At 43.4% G+C, this 22,090-nt stretch overlaps 1 protein-coding gene across 5 annotated transcripts in view; it reads right to left on the reverse strand.

Annotated features, from left to right (window-relative positions):
* Positions 1–22,090, reverse strand: part of LOC135504325 (E3 ubiquitin-protein ligase MIB2-like) — a 90,061-nt gene that overhangs the window by 9,826 nt on the left and 58,145 nt on the right. For all 5 annotated transcript variants that reach the window (XM_064922780.1, XM_064922781.1, XM_064922779.1 and 2 more), the window contains 2 exons: positions 20,060–20,214; positions 746–872 (listed from right to left, as the gene is read on the reverse strand). In XM_064922780.1, the coding sequence (XP_064778852.1) occupies positions 746–872; positions 20,060–20,214 (282 nt within the window). The remainder of the gene's footprint in view (positions 1–745; positions 873–20,059; positions 20,215–22,090) is intronic.

The raw sequence follows: 22,090 nt of genomic DNA on the forward strand, positions 1-22,090 counted from the left end.
AATCCGACCATCACCCCTGGTGAGACAACACCGCGACTCGTCAGTGAAGAGCACTTTTTGCCAGTCCTGTCTGGTCCAGCAACGGAGGGTTTGTGCCCATAGGCAACATTGTTGCCAGTAATGTCTGGTGAGGACCTGCCTTACAACAGGCCTACAAACCCTCAGTCCAGACTCTCTCAGCTTATTGTGGACAGTCTGAGCACTGATGGAGGGATTGTGCGTTCCTGGTGTAACTCGGGCAGTTGTTGCCATCCTGTACCTGTCCCGCAAGTGCGATGTTTGGATGTAGCGATCCTGTGCTGTCCGTCCTGTCTCCCCGTAGTGCTGTCTTAGGCGTCTCAGTACGGGCAATGCAATTTATTGGCCTGGCCACATCTGCAGTCCTCATGCCTCCTTGCAGCATGCCTAAGGCACATTCACGCAGATGAGCAGGGAACCTGGGAATCTTTCTTTTGGTGTTTTTCAGAGTCAGTAGAAAGGCCTCTTCAGTGTCCTAAGTTTTCATAACTGTGACCTTAATTGCCTACAGTCTGTAAGCAGTTAGTGTCTTAACGACCGTTCCACAGGTGCATGTTCATTAACTGTTTATGGATCATTGAACAAGCATGGGAAACAGTGTTAAAACCCTTTACAATGAAGATCGGTGAAGTTATTTGGATTTTTACGAATTATCTATGAAAGACAGAGTCCTGAAAAAGGTGTTAGAGGGTGAGAGAAACTCGTTTTTTCCCACACCGTTCCTTACCTCTTTTACAAGGATCTCGGCCACGTCTCGGTGGTTGTTGAGGGAGGCCAGGTGCAGAGCCGAGAAGCCGTCCTCCTTCTTGACATCTACCAGCTGACGTGCCCGAGCCAAGATCTTCTCCGTGGCCCTGTAGAAACAAATGGCCTCGGGTTCAGATTGAGCATATAGTGCACTACTCATATGGACATGTTTTGTGCCTTGGGGACAGAAGAGTGCTTTATGGATTATAAATCACTGTTAACACACAACCATGGAAACCCTGGAATCAGAGAGAAGGTTTGTATGACAAATGTATCTGCGTCAAAAATCGGTAGCTTAACGGGCATTTGGATGATGGCATAAAGACGGCTGTTTCAGGAGCTAAAACTAACCCATCATTAGAAGGAAAGGAAACAACACAGCCAGTGAGCCCCAACATGGGGCAGGGATTTCCATTAGGCAGTGCTAAGCGTTTTACTGAGAGCAGCGGCTCTAAACAGCATTGACCTCCAGCTCTCGGCTGAACTTGCATAATGGATTAGCGTTGCTCTTTCCTAACACCCCCCCCCCCCCGTCATATACCATCTTGTCTCTCACTCTCTCTCTTAGCTACTCCACCATTCCCACACTCAGTGGGCACTCATCATGATTCACTCTAATCCATGCCACATATTGGCCAACAAAATTGTTTTCTATAACCAGTTCCACAGACTTTGGCCAATCTCCATAGTGTGGTGGAGAGACATTGAACCCGGGCTTTGAGAATAGGACAGAAGGATTGATCAATCCTGCTCTGTAATTCATTTGCTGGGTTTTGATATTGCAGTCCGTCGGGGGGCCGGCTGGCTGTAAAGCAGGGCTGTCCGTGTAAAGCCTCTGCGCCGGCTGCTTTATGGCATGTGAAATTAACCCTACACAGTATCATACAGTTCTCAGGCCACGGCAGACAGGGTTCACGCAGACATGTAGGCAGACAGACACAAAAACAGACACGAACCAGACTCTTTCCCATTAGTCAGAGTTGTTTTCCCCTTGTAATCTACATTTTTATTATCTGCTGGTTCTAATGTAATTTTAAAGTGGGTTTGCCTATTTGCATCTCCAAGTTACTGTTAAATAATTTGAAAGCTAATGAGGCATTTATAAAATTATATTCTTCAAGAATAAATAGTTATATCCTTAATTGACTGGGTAGCTGTTAAGTACAAGTAGTTACAGTAAAAGCATGGTTAAAGAAAGCAGTCTATTTCTGCTGCGGAGTCAAATAAGGGGGGTTTAATGCAGCATTATTTATAATAGCAACAAAGTAAGAGTGCAGTCATTGTTGATGGTGGTGGACAACGCTGTCCAAGGTGCCGCTTCAGAATCTCCCATACGTGTACAATTAGGTTGAGATCTGGTGACAGACGGCTATGACATATGGTTTACATCTTTTTCATGCTCATAAAATCATTCAATGACCACTCGTGCCCTGTGGATGGGGGTATTGTCATCCTATGGGGGTATGGTAGCCAAAAGAATAGCCTGCCCAGCATTTTTGTACATGACCCTAAGCATGATGGGATGTTAATTGCTTGATTAACTCAGGAACCGCACCTGTGTGGAAGCACCTGCTTGCAATATACTTTGTATCCCTCATTTACTCAAGTGTCCATTATTTTGGCAGTTACCTGTACATTCTTTACTACTGGTGGGGGGACAGAGGTCATTTGTACCTGCATGCGACTCACTTGGGAGGAGGGGGAAGTGGGGTGGAGGGTGAATAGGGAGGTTGTCACTGCTGCCTCCCTCTTTCCTCCATCAAGACTGCATTTCTCAGACCCCCTCTGCCCCTCCCCACTTCACAAGCTCATAATTCCGCCCCCTTACCCTGCAGCCCCGGGAAAGTGTCTCCGATTGGATTTTAGCCCAGTCACTGTAATTTCCCCTCAGTTTAGATCTCTGCATAATTTCCATAATCCCTGCATGTTCATGAATATTCACAGATGTCCTGATCTACGAGGCATTACTGTCGTTATGTGAGCTCATACATCATGACACCAACACAAATGGTAATGACTTTGCTAGAGAGAAAACATATATTTTTAGTTTCTGAATGAATGTCTCAATTGTGGACTCATTGGGGAATATAAACATCGCTTTTCAGTGAAAACAATTTGGGGAGGTGGAAAGATAAATACACTGAAAAATGCATTTATGTGCTGAATAGTTATGTGAAGTAGTTGGAGGGACAGAGTGAGTCAGACGTTTAATGTTGTTGTGGTAGGACAGTGTATGAAGGTTAAGGCTTAGCTGGGGTGTGTACGGCCAGACGGACTTGCCTTTGGCTGGGAGCTCGGGAGGAGCACAGAAAGCCCAGGTAAACAGAGAAAGAGACAGAGGAAGATTGGAGCGAGAGAAATAGGGAGAGAGCGTGAGGGAAAAAGAGAATTAGAAGAGAGGGAAACAGAAGAAGAGTTGTGAAGAAGAGAAAGGAGAGGAGGCTCTCTCTCATGGGCTGCCTGCCTCTCCCTTTGCTTTCCCAGGATCATTTTAGAACTATGACCCTCTCTTCCCATTTCCTCAGATAAACTAAATAAATACCTTCACTAAAATAAACAAACGCAGATTTATACCGACAAAACCACCGGAGAGGAGAGGCAGAAGAATGGAAGAACTCAAAACCCCTTTAGGGATGCTACTTTGTGGACAAATAAACTACACAATGAAACAGACACATGGGCATTTTTCTGCATGCATGCATACAGTATCTTAGACCATACTCGAATGAATGAATGAATGAATGAATGAATGAGTAAAAAGAGCTTCAGTATACTGTAATTCTCAATGTTCTTTCCATTTGCAGCAGCAGCTGATGTCAGACCAAATGAATACTCGAGAGAGGATGCTGAATTCAAGCACTGCACATGACACTTTCCAGAACAGATTGGCCATTTCTTTTATGATTCTGTGTTGGAGCCTTCCTGAATGACTGTTTTCCCCTTTTCCCTTTCTTCATGCAGAGTCAACATTCTCCCCATACACCTTCAAACTTCTACAGATGCACCATTGAGAGCATCCTGTCGGGCTGTATCACCACCTGGTACGCCAATTGCACCTTCCGCAACCGCAGGGCTCTCCAGAGGGTGGTCCAGTCCGTTAAATACATCACCGGGAGCACACTGCCTGTCTTCCAGGACATCTACAGCAACCGGTGTGTATCACAGGAAGGCCAAGAAAATCATCAAGGCCCTTAAGGTTCTGTTTTAGGACCACTATTGTTTTCACTATATATTTGACCTCTTGGTGATGTCATGTATAACATAGGCTACCCCCAGGCCATAAGACCCTTGAACAGGTAATCAAATGGCTACCCGGATTATTTGCATTGTATGCCCCCCCAGCCCCTCTTTTACACTGGTGCTACTCTCTGTATCATATATGCACAGTCACTAACTATACATCCATGTACATACTACCTCAATTGGCCCGACCAACCAGTGCTCCCGCACATTGGCTAACCTGGCTATCTGCATTGTGCCCCGCCACCACTACCCGCCAACCCCTCTTTACGCTACTGCTACTCTCTGTTGATCATATATGCATAGTCACTTTAACCATAGCTACATGTACATACTACCTCAATCAGCCTGACTAACCGGTGTCTGTATGTAGCCTCTCTACTGTATATGGCCCCGCTACTGTTTTTCACTGTCTTTTTATTTCTTTACTTACCTATTGCTCACGTAATACCTTTTTTTGCACTATTGGTTAGAGCCTGTAAGTAAGCATTTCACTGTAACGTCTACACCTGTTGTAATCGGCACACGTGACAAATAACATTTTATTTGGAAACATAATGTTAACTTTCACTGCTATGTGGATGACACACAGCTGTACATTTCGATGAAACATGGTGAAGCCCCAAATTACCCTCCCTGGAAGCCTGTGTTTCAGACATAAGGAAGTGGATGGCTGCACATTTTCTACTTTTAAACTCGGACAAAACAGAGATGCTTGTTCTAGGTCCCAAGAAAAAAATAGATATTTTGTTGAATCTGAAAATGAATCTTGGTTGTACAGTCGTCTCAAATAAAACTGTGAAGGACCTCGGCGTTACTCTGGACCCTGATCTCTTTTGACGAACATATCAAGACTGTTTCAAGGACAGCTTTCTTCCATCTACGTAAGATTGCAAAAATTAGAAACTTTGACCAAAAAATGATGCAGAAAAATGTATCCATGCTTTTCTAGGATAGATTACTGCAATGCCATACTTTTCGGCTACCCGGATAAAGCACTAAATAAACTTCAGTGCTAAACACGGCTGCTAGAATCTTGACAAGAACCAAAAAATGTGATCATATTACTCCAGTGCTAGCCACTCTGCACTGGCTTCCCATCAAGGCAGGGCTGATTTCAAGGTTTTACTGCTAACCTACAAAGCATTACATGGGCTTGCTCCTATCTTTCTGATTTGGTCCTGCCGTACATACCTACACGTACCAGACGGTCACAAGACGCAGGCCTCCTTACTGTCCCTAGAATTTCTAAGCAAACAGCTGGAGGCAGGGCTTTCTCCTATAGAGCTCAATTTTTATGGAATGGTCTGCCTACCCATGTGAGAGACGCAGACTCGGTCTCAACCTTTAAGTCTTTATTGAATACTCATCTCTTCAATATGTCCTATGATTGACTGTAGTCTGGCCCAGGAGTGAGAAGGTGAACGGAAAGACACTGGAGCAATGAACCGCCCTTGCAGTCTCTGCCTGGCTAGTTCCCCTCTCTCCACTGGGATTCTCTGCCTCTAACCCTATTACGGGGGTTAAGTCATTGGCTTACTGGTGCTCTTCCATGCCATCCCTAGGAGGGGTGCGTGATCTTCCTGTCTGGGTTGGCGCCCCCCCCTTGGGTTGTACCGTGGCGGAGATCTTTGTGAGCTTTACTCGGCCTTGTCTCAGGATGGTAAGTTGGTGGTTGAAGAAATCCCTCTAGTGTTGTGGGTGCTGAGCTTTGGTCTCTCTCCCTCTCGCCCCTAGGACCATGCCTCAGGACTACCTGGCCATGCTGCTGCTCCAGTTTCAACTGTTCTGCCTGTGGCTATGGAACCCTGACCTGCTGTTTTCAACCTTCTAGAGATAGCAGGAGCGGTACTCAATGATCGGCTATGAAAAGCCAACTGACATTTACTCCTGAGGTGCTGACCTGTTGTACCCTCGACAACCGCTGTGATTATTATTTTTTGACCCTGCTGGTCATCTATGAACATTTGAACATCTTGGCAAAGTTCTGTTATAATCTTCACCCGGCACAGCCAGAAGAGGACTGGCCACCCCTCATAGCCTGGTTCCACTCTAGGATTCTTCCTAGGTTCTGGCCTTTCTAGGGAGTTTTTCCTAGCCACCGTGCTTCAACACCTGAATTATTTGGGGTTTTAGGCTGGGTTTCTATACAGCACTTTGTGACATCAGCTGATGTAAGAAGGGCTTTATAAATACATTTGATTGTATTTAATCAATTTTCAATTCAAGCTTTAACAACAAAATGTGGAACAAGGGGCATGAATACCTTATGAAGGCACTGTATATAACGTATTCTAGTCATTGAACACTGGTCACTTGAATAATGTTTACATACTGTTCTATACACTTTATACACTGAGTATACCAAACATTAAGAACACCTTCCTAATATTGAGTTGCTCCCCCCAAGAAATTGTTGAGGGCGAAAACCCCAGCAGTGTTGCAGTTCTTGACAAAAACTAGTGCACCTGGCACCTATTACCATACCCCATTCAAAGGCACTTAGATATTTTGTCTTGCACATTCACCCTCTGAATGGCACACATACACAATCCATGTCTCAATGGTCTCTTGGCTTAAAAATCCTCCTTTAACCTCTTCTCCCATTAATCTACACTGATTGAAGTGGATTTACCAAGGGACATCAATAAGGGATCATAGCATTCATCACCTGGATTCACCTAGTCAGTCTATGTAATGGAAAGAGCAAGCATTTTTAAAGTTATGTATAATCAGTGTATGTATATACTGTATTCTAGTCATGGCTCATCCTATATAATTATTGCTGTACACAACTGTTCTATTCATATATTGTCCATACTGTCTTTACACACCATTATATGTATATACACACTCAGTGGCCAGTTTATTAGGTACACAAAAATGGTTCTCTTGTACAGACAATGAGTCACGTGGCCATGGACTGCTATATAAAGCAGGCAGACAGGCATCGAGTCATTCAGTTACTGGTCGACTGAATGTTAGAATTTTTATTTTATTTCACCTTTATTTAACCAGGTAAGCTAGTTGAGAACACGTTCTCATTTACAACTGCGATCTGGCCAAGATAAAGCAAAGCAGTGAGACACAAACAACACATGGAGTTACACATGGAATAAAAAAACAGTCAATAACACAATAGAAAAAAAGAGTCTATACACAGTGTGTGCAAATGGCGTGAGGTAAGGCAATAAATAGGCCATAGTAGCGAAGTAATTACAGTTTAGCAAATTAACACTGGAGAGATAGATGTGCAGATGATGGTGTGTAAGAAGTGATACTGGTGTGCAAAAGAACAGAAAAGTAAATAAAAACAATATGGGGATGAGGTAGATGGGTGGGCTATTTACAGATGGGGGGCTATGTACACCTGCAGCGATCGGTTAGCTGCTCAGATAGCTGATGCTTAAAGTTAGAGGGGGAAATATAAGTCTCGGCCTCCCAGGTGGCGCAGTGGTTAAGGGCGCTGTACTGCAGCGCCAGCTGTGCCACCAGAGATCCTGGGTTCGCACCCAGGCTCTGTCGTAACCAGCCGCGACCGTGAGGTCCGTGGGGCGACGCACAATTGGCCTAGCGTCGTCCGGGTTAGGGAGGGCTTATCCTCTTGTCTCCTATCCTTGTCTCATCGTGCACCAGTGACTCCTGTGGCGGGCCGGGAGCAGTGCACGCTAACCAAGGTTGCCAGGTGCACAGTGTTTCCTCCGACACATTGGTGCGGCTGGCTTCCGGGTTAGATGCGCACTGTGTTAAGAAGCAATGCAGGTTGTGTATCGGAGGACGCATGACTTTCAACCCTCGTCTCTCCCGAGCCCATATGGGAGTTGTAGCGATGAGACAAGATAGTAGCTACTAAAAACAATTGGATACCATGAAATTGGGGAGAAAAAGGTGGTAAAATATATACGTTTCCAGCTTCAGCAATTTTTGCAATTCGTTCCAGTCATTGGCAGCAGAGAACTGAAAGGAAAGGCGGGCAAAGAGGTGGGTGTTATCGGGACCAGTGAGCTGAGATGAGGCGGAGCTTTACCTAGATGACCTGGTGCCAGTGGGCCTGGCAACGACGAGAGCATACAGGTCGCAACAATGACGGCGGATAACTTTAGAGAGGGCGGATAACTTTAGAGAGGGTCGAGCCCAGCTGATTTGTACGGGTCCAGGTTTTGTAGCTCTTTCAGAACATCTGAAGTGAAAGCTGCATCTTCAGTCTAGTATGTACTTACTCAATGCAACACCACTACTCTGTTTGAGCACAAACTACTTGTTCCTCATCATCCTCAAACTGGATGGACAAAGAATATTTTAGGGTGTAGCCTAGCCATGTCTCTCCCCAACTTCTTTGACCAGTGTTTTGGCTTACTTTCTTGCATACTGCTTGAAATACACCGCACTAGCTTAGTGTATGTGCAGCCAGGGTCCGTACAGTGAGCAAGTTCTCCGCTTTCTCTCCGTTTATCGTACTGGTGTGTGATTCAGGTGTGTGTTGCTTGTGTGGTTGTCAATTCACTGGCTGAGCTTGTTTTTGGGAGGCGGGGTTGTGGGATGCATTTGCAAACTCACTATAGTTTACAGCCAACCTTAAGCATGTCTACAAGAAACAAAAATGCTGAAAAGCTTAATGCGGAAGACGAGTACGTATAAATCACTACACTCCATGATCTCCTCGACCAACATAACGTGTTCTATAATAAGAAAGAAAATAACTAAGTCCTTCCTGCAACTGTTTATGGATTCTACCAACAAAAGGGTTGATGATCCTGTTAGGGATGTAATGGACTTTAAACACAGTATGAACTTTACGGAGTTGGATAAGATAAAGGGCGAATGTCACCAGCCTGGACACATTAAAAATCTGTCGTCCCAGACGTATTCGCAAAATTCCAAACACTAGACAAACTCTTCCAAAGGAGATTACCTGGAAAAAAAAAATCAACCCTATCCAGGCAAAACATTCTAAATCGATGGAATCGAAGACATTAAAACAAACTTGTCATGACACAGATCAAGGCTAAGAAACTCCTGGCAGGTCACCTTAAACTGGACCCATTGAGATAGAGGGTGCACAGGAATAGCAAGATTGTTTTTAGATGTACAGCCCAGATCTAAGTGGTGAAACTGTTTTGGTACAAGGAGGAGATTCTTAAGAGAGCCAAGTGCATAAAGGGAACTAAGTTCTTCATCAATGAAGACTTCTCCGAAAAGGTATGCCTCAAAAGGAATGATCTGCTGCCATGACTCCATTGTAACACCAGTTGGTCATTCACCCCTACCTCTCGTAGGCCTACAGCAGGTGACTTGGCTGTAGTCCGTTGATCTAATCACATGGATTAATTTGATGACACACACTACTTTGTTCATGTGTTTCACCTAAAGTCAAAAAACACACATTGCTCTAAATGTCATATGTAGACTCAAGGTGCATTCCATAGGAAGTGCACCCCTGTTGACAACACGAGCATAAATGTATGGTTGTATTGAAGGCATGCACTTCTAGGTTGCCCTTCCACACTTTGGATGATTTGGACTGTGTATTTCTCATCAGGGCAGGATGATAACCTGGTCTTTAATCCATTTGATATTAATGAAGCTAACGTTAAATATAATGACTGTTAATCCAATTTCCTGAAATTCACCAGAGATGAGTCTATCACATGACAATAATGTTAACAATTTAACAACCTGTATAGCAATTCCAAGACAAACTTCTCTACATGCCATTTGAATGTTTGCAGTCTTCCTAAAAATAATGACCACCTTGTTCATTATTAGTCTTCTGTCAACCATGAATTTTCCATTATTGGCCTTTCAGAAACATGGTTAACTGAAGCGACAAGAATGCTTTATGAATTGTCCCATTGTAATGTTGTTCACCACTGTAGAACATCAAGAGTCGGCAGATGTGTCCATTTTTGTTTATCAAAGTCTTCAATTCTTTGTAAAGAGAGGACCTTTTCATAGAAATTCCCTCCTGTAAATTGTTTGGTGGTAAAACAGTGCTTACTGGATGCGTCTATTGGCCACCCGATAGTGGACATTGGTAGTTTTATTGATGTCCTCGCATCAATCTTGGAGTTGATTAACAATTTGAATAGTCCAGCTATCTACATCCCCTCATCTACAAGCCCACAAGAGTAACCAGTTCATCTGCCACCTTTTTATTAACAAATTATTTGAATAATGTGGCTGAAAACAGGTATACTTAATACTGACATTTTGGATCATTTTCCTAAATTCCACATCTCGTTGGCAGCTGGAACTGAACAGGTGGCAATGGATAGGAGTGTTAAATATTTATTTAAAAGTAATTTAAAAGTAAATATTTAAAAAGTAATTTTGAGCGCTTTCAAATGTTGATTGATGATATTTCATGGGAAAAATGTTTATAAATCATCTCAAAGTGGAGTCTGCTTACTAGGCTTTTCTCACATCCTTCAATTCTGTATTTCCCTGCTTAGTTAGACTTAGTAAGAGAGCAGCAAATGGGTTCTGGAAACCTTGTTTAACAACCGGTCTCAAAAAAAATGTGTATAGAAGTGTCTCACATATTCACCCCCCCCCATTTCAAAATTTACCCATCTACTTTGGATATCCCAAAATTATATACACTGCTCAAAAAAAATAAAGGGAACACTAAAATAACACATCCTAGATCTGAATGAATGAAATATTCTTATTAAATACTTTTTTCTTTACATAGTTTAATGTGCTGACAATTAAATCACACCAAAATTATCAACGGAAATCAAATTTAACAACCCATGGAGGTCTGGATTTGGAGTCACACTCAAAATTAAAGTGGAAAACCACACTACAGGCTTATCCAACTTTGATGTCATGTCCTTAAAACAAGTCAAAATGAGGCTCAGTGGTGTGTGTGGCCTCCACGTGCCTGTATGACCTCCCTACAACGCCTGGGCATGCTCCTGATGAGGTGGCGGATGGTCTCCTGAGGGATCTCCTCCCAGACCTGGATTAAAGCATCCACCAACTCCTGGACAGTCTGTGGTGCAACGTGGCGTTGGTGGATGGAGCGAGACATGATGTCCCAGATGTGCTCAATTGGATTCAGGTCTGGGGAACGGGCGGGCCAGTCCATAGCATCAATGGCTTCCTCTTGCAGGAACTGCTGACACAGGCCAACCGCACCAGCATATGGTCTCACAAGGGGTCTGAGGATCTCATCTCGGTACCTAATGGCAGTCAGGCTACCTCTGGCGAGCACATAGAGGTCTGTGCGGCCCTCCAAAGAAATGCCACCCACCGCCAAACCGGTCATGCTGGAGGATGTTGCAGGCAGCAGAACGTTCTCCACGGCGTCTCCAGACTCTGTCACGTCTATCACATGTGCTCAGTGTGAACCTGCTTTCAGCTGTGAAGAGCACAGGGCGCTAGTGGCGAATTTGCCAATCTTGGTGTTCTCTGGCAAATGCCAAACGTCCTGCACGGTGTTGGGCTGTAAGCACAACCCCCACCTGTGGACGTCGGGCCCTCAGAGTCTGTTTCTGACCATTTGAGCAGACACATGCACATTTGTGGCCTGCTGGAGGTCATTTTGCAGGGCTCTGGCAGTGCTCCTCCTTGCACAAAGGCGGCGGTAGTGGTCCTGCTGCTGGGTTGTTGCCCTCCTACGGCCTCCTCCACGTCTCCTGATGTACTGGCCTGTCTCCTGGTAGCGCCTCCATGCTCTGGACACTACGCTGACAGACACACCTAACCTTCTTGCCACAGTTTGCATTGATGTTCCATCCTGGATGAGCTGCACTACTTGAGCCACTTGTGTGGGTTATAGACTCTGTCTCATGCTACCACTAGAGTGAAAGCACCGCCAGCATTCAAAAGTGACCAAACATCAGCCAGGAAGCATATGAACTGAGAAGTGGTCTGTGGTCACAAACTGCAGAACCACTCCTTTATTGGGGGTGTCTTGCTAATTGCTTATAATTTCCACATGTTGTCTATTCCATTTGCACAACAGCATGTGAAATGTATTGTCAATCAGTGTTGCTTCCTAAGTGGACAGTTTGATTTCACAGAAGTGTGGTTGACTTGGAGTGACATTGTGTTGTTTAGTGTTCCCTTTATTTTTTTGAGCAGTGTATTTTATTAGCAAATTCCAAGACTCTTCACAAATGTAAAGTCAACTTGCAAATCATCAATCACCTGTTGAATAAGAAAAAGGCTTCTACAGCTATCCCATGTCAATTTATTGTTGGAAATAAGACCTATAGTGATCCTGATGTTATCTCCTGTGAATTGAATACATTTTTGTGAATGTGGGTTCCTCTGTCAAAAAATCTCTTGGATTAAGGGACATTTCCCTTCTCTGCTTCAATTTGATCCACCTGATGTAATGAAGGTGGTGTAGGTACTTGGTAAATTAAAGATATCAGTAGCAGCTCATGATGAGATTGGTGCCACTTTGGTGAAATTCGTGTCTTGATTATTGAGCCTCTAAAACAAAATGGTCACTAACCGGTCAATAGCGATCGACTGGTCGATTTCCAAGACATTCCTAGTCCATCATCAAACATTTCTGTAAAAAAAGACTTGCATTCTTATTTTTTTTATTTGTTATGTGCTGTTGGCAGTAGGTGCACATTTTCCCATTTTGAACCCTTTCATGTGTCTAAAGGTAGAACTCCGCCTACCCGGCAGGTCCAGAGAGCAAATCCAGTGAACCCACAGGCCAGATAGCTCAGATCACCATGTCTGCACAGTTTCCTCGAGCCATAGACTATAAAAAGAAGTCTGGAACGCAGAGCAAAGTTGATACTGAGATTACAAAACTTTTAAAACAATGACTAGAGAAACTCAACGAATATAGCAAAGAGCTTCTGATTTTATGAGTAAGTTCATGTTTAAGTTGCTATTGAGCACTGTCAACACTTTTATAAGCCATAAAATTCTCCCTAACGCCACTCACGCTACAACCAGCACTGAAGCTGCAATTGAGTATAACAAAGTGTTCCGATAAACTTGCATTGTTATTATTAGTGGCTTGTGTCTTTTTTATATTGAGGAATATTTAACTTTCTCTGAGTAACAATGCGCTGAAAGACTGTGTCCCCTTTTCTCAGCGGAAGGAGGGAGAGCGAAGGGACGGCGAGTCGGGTGAGATGCAGCCTCACCGCTGCTACCTCCCTCCCCTTAGACTGACCATCAGTCCAGTAAAAGAAAGGCTCACTTAGCTGTGTCTCACAAGTAATAAAACAAATGATCTATTACCTGTGTAATCATATACCTACATTTTTAACTATAATTTCTAAATGGTCTGAGAAGAACATTGGCAGGGCAATTCAAGCATAGCCAATATAGAGTGATACTTTATTGGGCCTACAGTATTGCCTACTGCACAAACCACATTGCGACAGAACTGTTTTAAATTGGTTAAATGTTGCATAGGCTTGTGTTTTTTAGTCATATTTAAAAAAAAATCTGACCCGTAGATCTCGGCTTGCATTTTTACTCAGAAAGCGATCTTGACAAAGGTAAGGGAATACCCCCCTGAAATGGAAAAAATGAATGGGAACTTATTGGCAATGTACGAAACATATACACGATGTACAATACCACTCAATTTAATTCAAAACTGGCAAATGCCAAGTGTCACACAGCAAAAATCCAATAGATGGCGAGCGCGCTCCACGGTAAATTTTCATATTGCAAATGCACATCAAGTCAAGACCCAAGAGTCAAATTTTGAAAATATGAAAAAAATCAAAACAACTTATCACCCCCCTAAATAAGTGTTTTCTGTACCGTTCAGATTTTTTGTCAATTATACATGTATAACAACTATATGAACATACTTTTGTCATATTTTGTCTTTTTTTTTTACTTGTCCATAAGGCATATGTTTTTTCCATTTGCAATATGATTTCATAGTCCATCATTCAACTAGATATTATTCTGACACCAAACTGATACAAACTGACGAATTGTGCTTCGAACCCTAACGCTTCTCTCGCTGTCACCCAAAAGCACTTGAAATTTAGGGCCAGGCTTCATTATGGGCCTACTTTTTTATCACGGGTGCTGCGCTTAGATCAAGCGAGCTACTGTCAAGCGGCGCATCTCGTTGAACTCGGCACATCCTTGAGATTATGGTTATGCCATTGCAGGCTCTGTGCGTCTTTAAGCCCTGCACTGTGTCACTCCATCCTTGCTGTGTGTGTGTGTGTGTGTGTGTGTGTGAAAGTTTTTTTCTTTGACATCTGTTGGGAGAAGTGACTGATTTACAGTTCGTGAGGGTTGCCTAATCACACATATGAAGTTTTGGAAACATCTGACTTTTTTAACCCTTCGAAACAGCCCCTATGACCCCAATTTAAGGCATGTCCGGTTGACACATGAAGCTGAAAGTGAATACATATCATCCTTGGGGTCGGCTCTTACAGAATATTGAGTTAAGTCTTTACAGAACTGACTGATTTACAGAGGGTTGAATGAGTGTGTGTGATTTCAGAAAATCACAGAAACCCACCTTAACGGGTTTGTCTGAACACTCCGCAACTGGATCTGTAACCTTTTTGAAGAAAAAAAACAGCATTTGAGCATCACCAATTGTACATTATACGATTTCTCTTAAATTACGAAAGATAAATGTCTGGTTTTCTTTTTTTTCTGAAACCGTAGGTTCATGTACTTTGACATGAAGCGGTCAAATTAGCGCTCTATTTTTGTTTTTGACCTTTAATCCCAGAAACATGGCCTCAATGCCATTTTTTGTTTCTGAGCTAACAGCCCATTAGTCCAAACCTATGCTCACCAAGTTTCGTCTTCCAAGTCTACCGTTTAGGAGAAATGGCCATGTCGTGATTGGTGATGTTTTGTACATTTGCAATAAGATTCCATTCACACTATGTGGTGGAATTTACCGGGACACCGGAAAAATTACCGAAATTTGCACATTTTATAAAACGGAAACCGAATGTGCGAGAAACTTTGTTCAATGACTTCCCGGAAGATCTGGCCCGGTGCAGATCGGATGTCTAGTAAGGGGCCATACATTTGCAATATGGAGTTTCTCCAATTTGTAAGTCGCTCTGGATAAGAGCGTCTGCCAAATGTCTTAAATGTAAAATGTAAATGTCATCGATCATACAGCAAATGCCAAACTTTCTGAAAGGTCACCTAATCATTGCTCTAACATACATCTTCACCAAATTTATGCAAACTATTGTTCCTAAAGATTAGAAAATTCCCAAAGCTATCCCTTCTATACATTTGGGGATGCAAGATCATTTACAAATTATCACCCAATATCTAGTTAACTACTCTACAGATAGTGGGGCAAAAAAGTATTTAGTCAGCCACCAATTGTGCAAGTTCTCCCACTTGAAAATTACAGGCCTCTCATCTTTTTTATCATAGGTACACTTCAACTATGACAGACAAAATAAGAAAAAAAAATCCAGAAAATCACATTGTAGGATTTTTAATGAATTTAGTTGCAAATTATGGTGGAAAATAAGCATTTGGTCACCCACAAACAAGCAAGATTTCTGGCTCTCACAGACCTGTAACTTCTTCTTTAAGAGGCTCCTCTGTCCTCCACTCATTACCTGTATTAATGGCACCTGTTTGAACTTGTTATCAGTATAAAAGACACCTGTCCACAACCTCAAACAGTCACACTCCAAACTCCACTATGGCCAAGACCAAAGAGCTGTCAAAGGACAACAGAAACAAAATTGTAATCTGCAATAGGTAAGCAGCTTGGTTTGAAGAAATCAACTGTGGGAACAATTATTAGGAAATGGAAGACATACCAGACCACTGAATCTCCCTCAATCTGGGGATCCACGCAAGATCTCACCCCGTGGGGTCAAAATGATCACAGGAACGGTGAGCAAAAATCCCAGAACCACACGGGGGGACCTAGTGAATGACCTGCAGAGAGCTGGGACCAAAGTAACAAAGCCTACCATCAGTAACACACTACGCCGCCAGGGACTCAAATCCTGCAGTGCCAGACGTGTCCCCCTGCTTAAGCCAGTACATGTCCAGGCCCGTCTGAAGTTTGCTAGAGAGCATTTGAATGATCCAGAAGAAGATTGGGAGAATGTCATATGGTCAGATGAAACCAAAATAGAACGTTTTGGTAAAAACTCAACTTGTTGTGTTTGGAGGACAAAGAATGCTGAGTTGCATCCAAAGAACACCAAACCTACTGTGAAGCATGGGGGTTGAAACATCATGCTTTGGGGCTGTTTTTCTGCAAAGGGACCAGGACGACTGATCCGTGTAAAGGAAAGAATGAATGGGGCCATGTATCGTGAGATTTTGAATGAAAACCTCCTTCCATCAGCAAGGGCATTGAAGATGAAACGTGGCTGGGTCTTTCAGCATGACAATAATCCCAAACACACCGCCCGGGCAACGAAGGATTGGCTTCGTAAGAAGCATTTCAAGGTCCTGGAGTGGCCTAGCCAGTCTCCAGATCTCAACCCATAGAAAATCTTTGGAGGGAGTTGAAAGTCCATGTTGCCCAGCAAGAGCCCCAAAACATCACTGCTCTCGAGGAGATCTGCATGGAGGAATGGGCCAAAATACCAGCAACAATGTGTGAAAACCTTGTGAAGACTTACAGAAAACATTTGACCTCTGTCATTGCCAACAAAGGGTATATAACAAAGTATTGAGATAAACTTTTGTTATTGATCAAATACTTATTTTCCACCATAATTTGCAAATACATTCATTATGGATTTTTTTTTCTCATTTTGTCTGTCATAGTTGAAGTGTACCTATGATGACAATTACAGGCCTCTCTCATATTTTTAAGTGGGAGAACATGCACAATTGGTGGCTGACTAAATACTTTTTTGCCCCACGGTATATGTATATATACACACATATATTTATACACATAAATACATACATACACTGCTCAAAAAAATAAAAGGGAACACTTAAACAACATAATGTAACTCCAAGTCAATCACACTTCTGTGAAATCCAACTGTCCACTTAGGAAGCAACACTGATTGACATTAAATTTCACATGCTGTTGTGCAAATGGAATAGACAACAGGTGGAAATTATAGGCAATTAGCAAGACACCCCCAATAAAGGAGTGGTTCTGCAGGTGATAACCACAGACCACTTCTCAGTTTCTATGCTTCCTGGCTGATGTTTTGGTCACTTTTGAATGCTGGCGGTGCTATCACTCTAGTGGTAGTATGAGACGGAGTCTACAACCCACACAAGTGGCTCAGGTAGTGCAGCTCATCCAGGATGACACATCAATGCGAGTTGTGGCAAGAAGGTTTGCTGTGTCTGTCAGCGTAGTGTCCAGAGCATGGAGGCGCTACCAGGAGACAGGCCAGTACATCAGGAGATGCGGAGGAGGCCGTAGGAGGGCAACAACCCAGCAGCAGGACCGCTACCCCCACCTTTGTGCAAGGAGGAGCAGGAGGAGCACTGCCAGAGCCCTGCTAAATTACCTCCAGCAGGCCACAAATGTGCATGTGTCTGCTCAAACGGTCAGAAACAGACTCCATGAGGGTGGTATGATGGCCCGACGTCCACAGGTGGGGGTTGTGCTTACAGCCCAACACCGTGCAGGACGTTTGGCATTTGCCAGAGAACACCAAGATTGGCAAATTCGCCACTAGCGCCCTGTGCTCTTCACAGCTGAAAAGCAGGTTCACACTGAGCACATGTGACAGACGTGACAGAGTCTGGAGACGCCGTGGAGAACTTTCTGCTGCCTGCAACATCCTCCAGCATGACCGGTTTGGCGGCGGGTCAGTCATGGTGTGGGGTGGCATTTCTTTGGGGGGCCGCACAGCCCTCCATGTGTTCGCCAGAGGTAGCCTGACTGCCATTAGGTACCGAGATGTGATCCTCAGACCCCTTGTGAGGCCATATGCTGGTGCGGTTGGCTTTGGGTTCCTCCTAATGCAAGACAATGCTAGACCTCATGTGACTGGAGTGTGTCAGCAGTTCCTGCAAGAGGAAGGCATTGATGCTAAGGACTGGCCCGCCCGTTCCCCAGACCTGAATCCAATTGAGCACATCTGGGACATCATGTCTCGCTCCATCCACCAACGCCACATTGCACCACAGACTGTCCAGGTGTTGGCGGATGCTTTAATCCAGTTCTGGGAGGAGATCCCTCAGGAGACCATCCGCCACCTCATCAGGAGCATGCCCAGGCGTTGTAGGGAGGTCATACAGGCACGTGGAGGCCACACACACACACCACTGAGCCTCATTTTGACTTGTTTTAAGGACATTACGTCAAAGTTGGACCAGCCTGTAGTGTAGTTTTCCACTTTAATTTTGAGTGTGACTCCAAATCTAGACCTCCATGGGTTGATACATTTGATTTCCATTGATAATTTTTGTGTGATTATGTTGTCAGCACATTCAACTATGTAAAGAAAATTTTGTTTTACCCAAATTTAAAATTGGCTTTAAATCATACAGATTCTGTTGTATGAAGTTAAATGCTCTTTGGGCATTTTCAAAAGCTAAAGATAAACTACTACCACTTGAATAAAGAACAGTATCATCTGCATAAAAATGAACATCCACTGTTTCAATACTCCCCAATGTTGTTGATATACAAAATGTATATCAAACCTGATTGCATTCCATTTAAGATGTTGTTTTCTTGGAAGGTGACCTTTAGCTCCCTACTAACTAAGGACTCCAGTACCTTTGACAGTACAGACACTTTTGATATGGGTCGGAGGCAGTACCAAAAGCAGTTTTCCACAATACACAGAGGGAAACATAATTTGTCTTATTCTCTGTAATAATGGTATATGAATAATGATGCATTTTATTTTGTAAAGTGGTTTCTTGCATAAAACAACAATATTTTCATTCACCTCCTTGTCTGAAGGACAAGTGGATAAACATGTTAATGTCAAGCCCTGCATGTTGTTTTGAAAAGTGTCATGGAATGTAGGCCTACATTGAACACCACACATTGGCCGCCACTGTAGGCTGAACGATAGAACAGCTATTTCCATGTTTAGATGTTATGGGATTAATTTTCTCCATTGTTTTTGATGGTAGGCCACTCTGGTAGGCCTACATTATGATCAAATAGCCACAGTAGTCTACTTGACCTGTTAAAACTTAAAATCAGGTACAGCCTCAGTGTTTACAGTAAACGTGCCCCGGAAGTTTCACAGAATTTTCACAATGTTCAAGTTTGCGCTGAGCAGATGTAAAATTTGCACAACAATGAAAAAAACATTGGTAGTGAGTACGGCCCAGTACATCACGGGTAGCTACTACCTATATATGTATAACTTTGAGCTGGATTGTCTGTCTTTGCAATTTTCGTTTGCACCCGTTAGCATATTCAGCTAGCAGGCTCCATGGAAATGTGCAATTACTTGTACTAATTTTGCTAGCATTCTGGTAATAGAAGCCAAATGGGCTTTTTTGAGGTTGTGTTTTTTAGCGCCCCTTGTGTACTAAGCCGGTAAGACCGTAAATCCTAGTAAGACGGTATGACATTTAATTATTATTATTTATTCCGTGATATCTAATTAATAGTTACGATCGTCTCATCGCTGCAACTCTCATACAGACTCTGGAGAGGCGAATGTCGGAGCCATGCGTCCTCCGAAACACAACCCTGCCAAGCCACACTGCCTCTTGACACACTGCTCTCTTAACCCGGAAGCTAGCCGCACCAATGTGTCGGAGGAAACACTGTCCAACTGACGACCGTGGTCAGCTTGCAGGCGCCCAACAGCCACAAGGAATCGCTAGAGCACGACGAGACAAGGAAGTCCCGGCCGGCCAAACCCTCCCCTAACCTGGACGACGCTGGGCCAATTGCGCGCTGCCCCATGGGTCTCCCGGTCACGGCCGGGTATGGATTAAACCCGAGGCTGTAGTGACGCCTCACGAATGCGATGCAATGCCTTAGACAGGTACTCCACTCGGAAGCTCTACAATATGAAAATCTGGTTACCGCCCAACCCTAGTAGTGAAGTACTCACAGCTTGTTTCCTTTGAAGGCTGCATGGTATAGTGTAGTGTGTATGGGGTAGTGTGTAGTGTACAGTAGTAGTGTAGGACTCACAGCTTGTTGCCTTTGAGGGCTGCGTGGTGCAGGAGGTTGAAGCCGCGGTGGTTCTGCTGGGTGAAGTCTATGTTGGGCACCACAACCAGGATCTCAATGATGTTCCGGAAGTCTTTGGCGATGGCGTCGTGCAGCGGTGTGTCTCCGTACGAGTCCTTGTAGGAGAGGAGGAGAAAGAAGTTAGCCCGGTAATAAATGATCTGTGGTCCGTTTATAGTTGTAGCTCCTAATAGAGAGGGTTAGCATTTGGGTAGGGAGAGCTGATCCTAAATCTGTGCCAACAGCTGTCCGAGAGGGATGTGAGACCTTGAGGCCTTCTATTTGATCATAGTTCTACAGCAACATTTTTATATCATGAATGAACTACAGGGTTGGGTTTTATCCAGATTTTCATACAGTTTCTATACCATACCGGGGAATAAGTTATTACCGGATGTGCACACATGGTGCTCTATTTTTCTTTGGGGGGGTGGCACAAAACAATTTAGGCAACAGGGATCCAGGAAGGGATTGAATGTCTCTAGTCTGAGTACAGGTCTTTTTAGCTAACATTCCACTCCATGTCATTGCCAAAGAGACTAGCCTTTCGGCAATCTCAACATTCAATATGGAGATGGATTTGCGGGAGTTGCTCATGGGTTGTTGGAAATAAATATATTTTCCATGACAACATGTGGAGCCTTGAATAAAATTAGAAACAAACATTTAACTGTTATCTAAAGGGGGTGAAAGGGACGTGTCTGTCAGCCCTGCCTTAAAAGACCAACATTTGTTAAAGAATGGTTAAAGGGGTCGGAACACTTTCCGAAGGCACAGTGCATTCGGAAAGTATTCAGACCTTGACTTTCACATTTTGTTAGGTTACAGCCTTATTCTAAAATTGATTCAATCATTTTTTCCACCTCAATCTACACACAACAGCCCATAATGACAAAGCAAAAACAGGTTTTTAGAAATGTTGGAATTTATTTAAAAAATTACAAAACTGAAATTTCACATGTACATACAGTTGAAGTCGGAAGTTTACATACACCTTAGCCAAATACATTTAAACTCAGTTTTACAATTCATGACATTTAAGCCTAGTAAGAATTCCCTGTCCTAGGTCAGTTAGTATCACCAATTTATTTTAAGAACGTGAAATGTCAGTATAATAGTAGAGAGAATGATTTATTTAATCTTTTATTTATTTCATCACATTCCCAGTGGGTCAGAAGTTTAAATACACTCAATTAGTATTTGGTAGCATGGCCTTTAAATTGTGTCAAATGTTTCAGGAAGCCTTCCACAAGCTTCCCACAATAAGCTGGCTGAATTTTGGCCCATTCCTCCTGACAGAGCTGGTGTAACTGAGTCCCGTTTGTAGGCCTCCTTGCTCGCACACGCCTTTTCAGTTCTGCCCCCAAAATGTCTATTTTCTATTTTGCCACAACTTTGGAAGTATGCTTGGGGTCATTGTCCATTTGGAAGAACCATTTGTGACCAAGCTTTAACTTCCTGACTGATGTTTTGAGATGTTTCTTCAATATATCCACATAATTTTCCTTCCTCATGATTCTGTCAATTTAGTGAAGGACATTTCTCCCTATGTGCAGTTGCAAACCGTAGTTTTGGAGCAGTGGCTTCTTCCTTGCTGAGTGGCCTTTCAGGTTATGTCGATATCGAGCTCGTTTTACTGTGGATATAGACACTTTTGTACCGGTTTCCTCCAGCATCTTCACAAGGTCCTTTGCTGTTGTTCTGGTATTGATTTGCACCTTTCGCACCAAAGTACGTTCATCTCTAGAGGACAGAATGTGTCTCCTTCTTGAGCAGTGTGAAGGCTGCGTGGTCCCATGGTGTTTATACTTGCGTACTATTGTTTGTACAGATGAACGTGGTACCTTCAGGCGTTTGGAAATTGCTCCAAAGGATGAACCAGACTAATGGGAGGTCTAAATTTAGCTGATTTCTTTAGATTTTCCCACGATGTCAAGCACAGAGGCACAGAGTTTGACGGTAGGCCTTGAAATACATCCACAGGTACACCTC

This window comes from Oncorhynchus masou, chromosome 18 (genome assembly GCF_036934945.1).
Source record: "Oncorhynchus masou masou isolate Uvic2021 chromosome 18, UVic_Omas_1.1, whole genome shotgun sequence".
In the NCBI taxonomy this organism is placed as follows: Eukaryota; Metazoa; Chordata; class Actinopteri; order Salmoniformes; family Salmonidae; genus Oncorhynchus; species Oncorhynchus masou.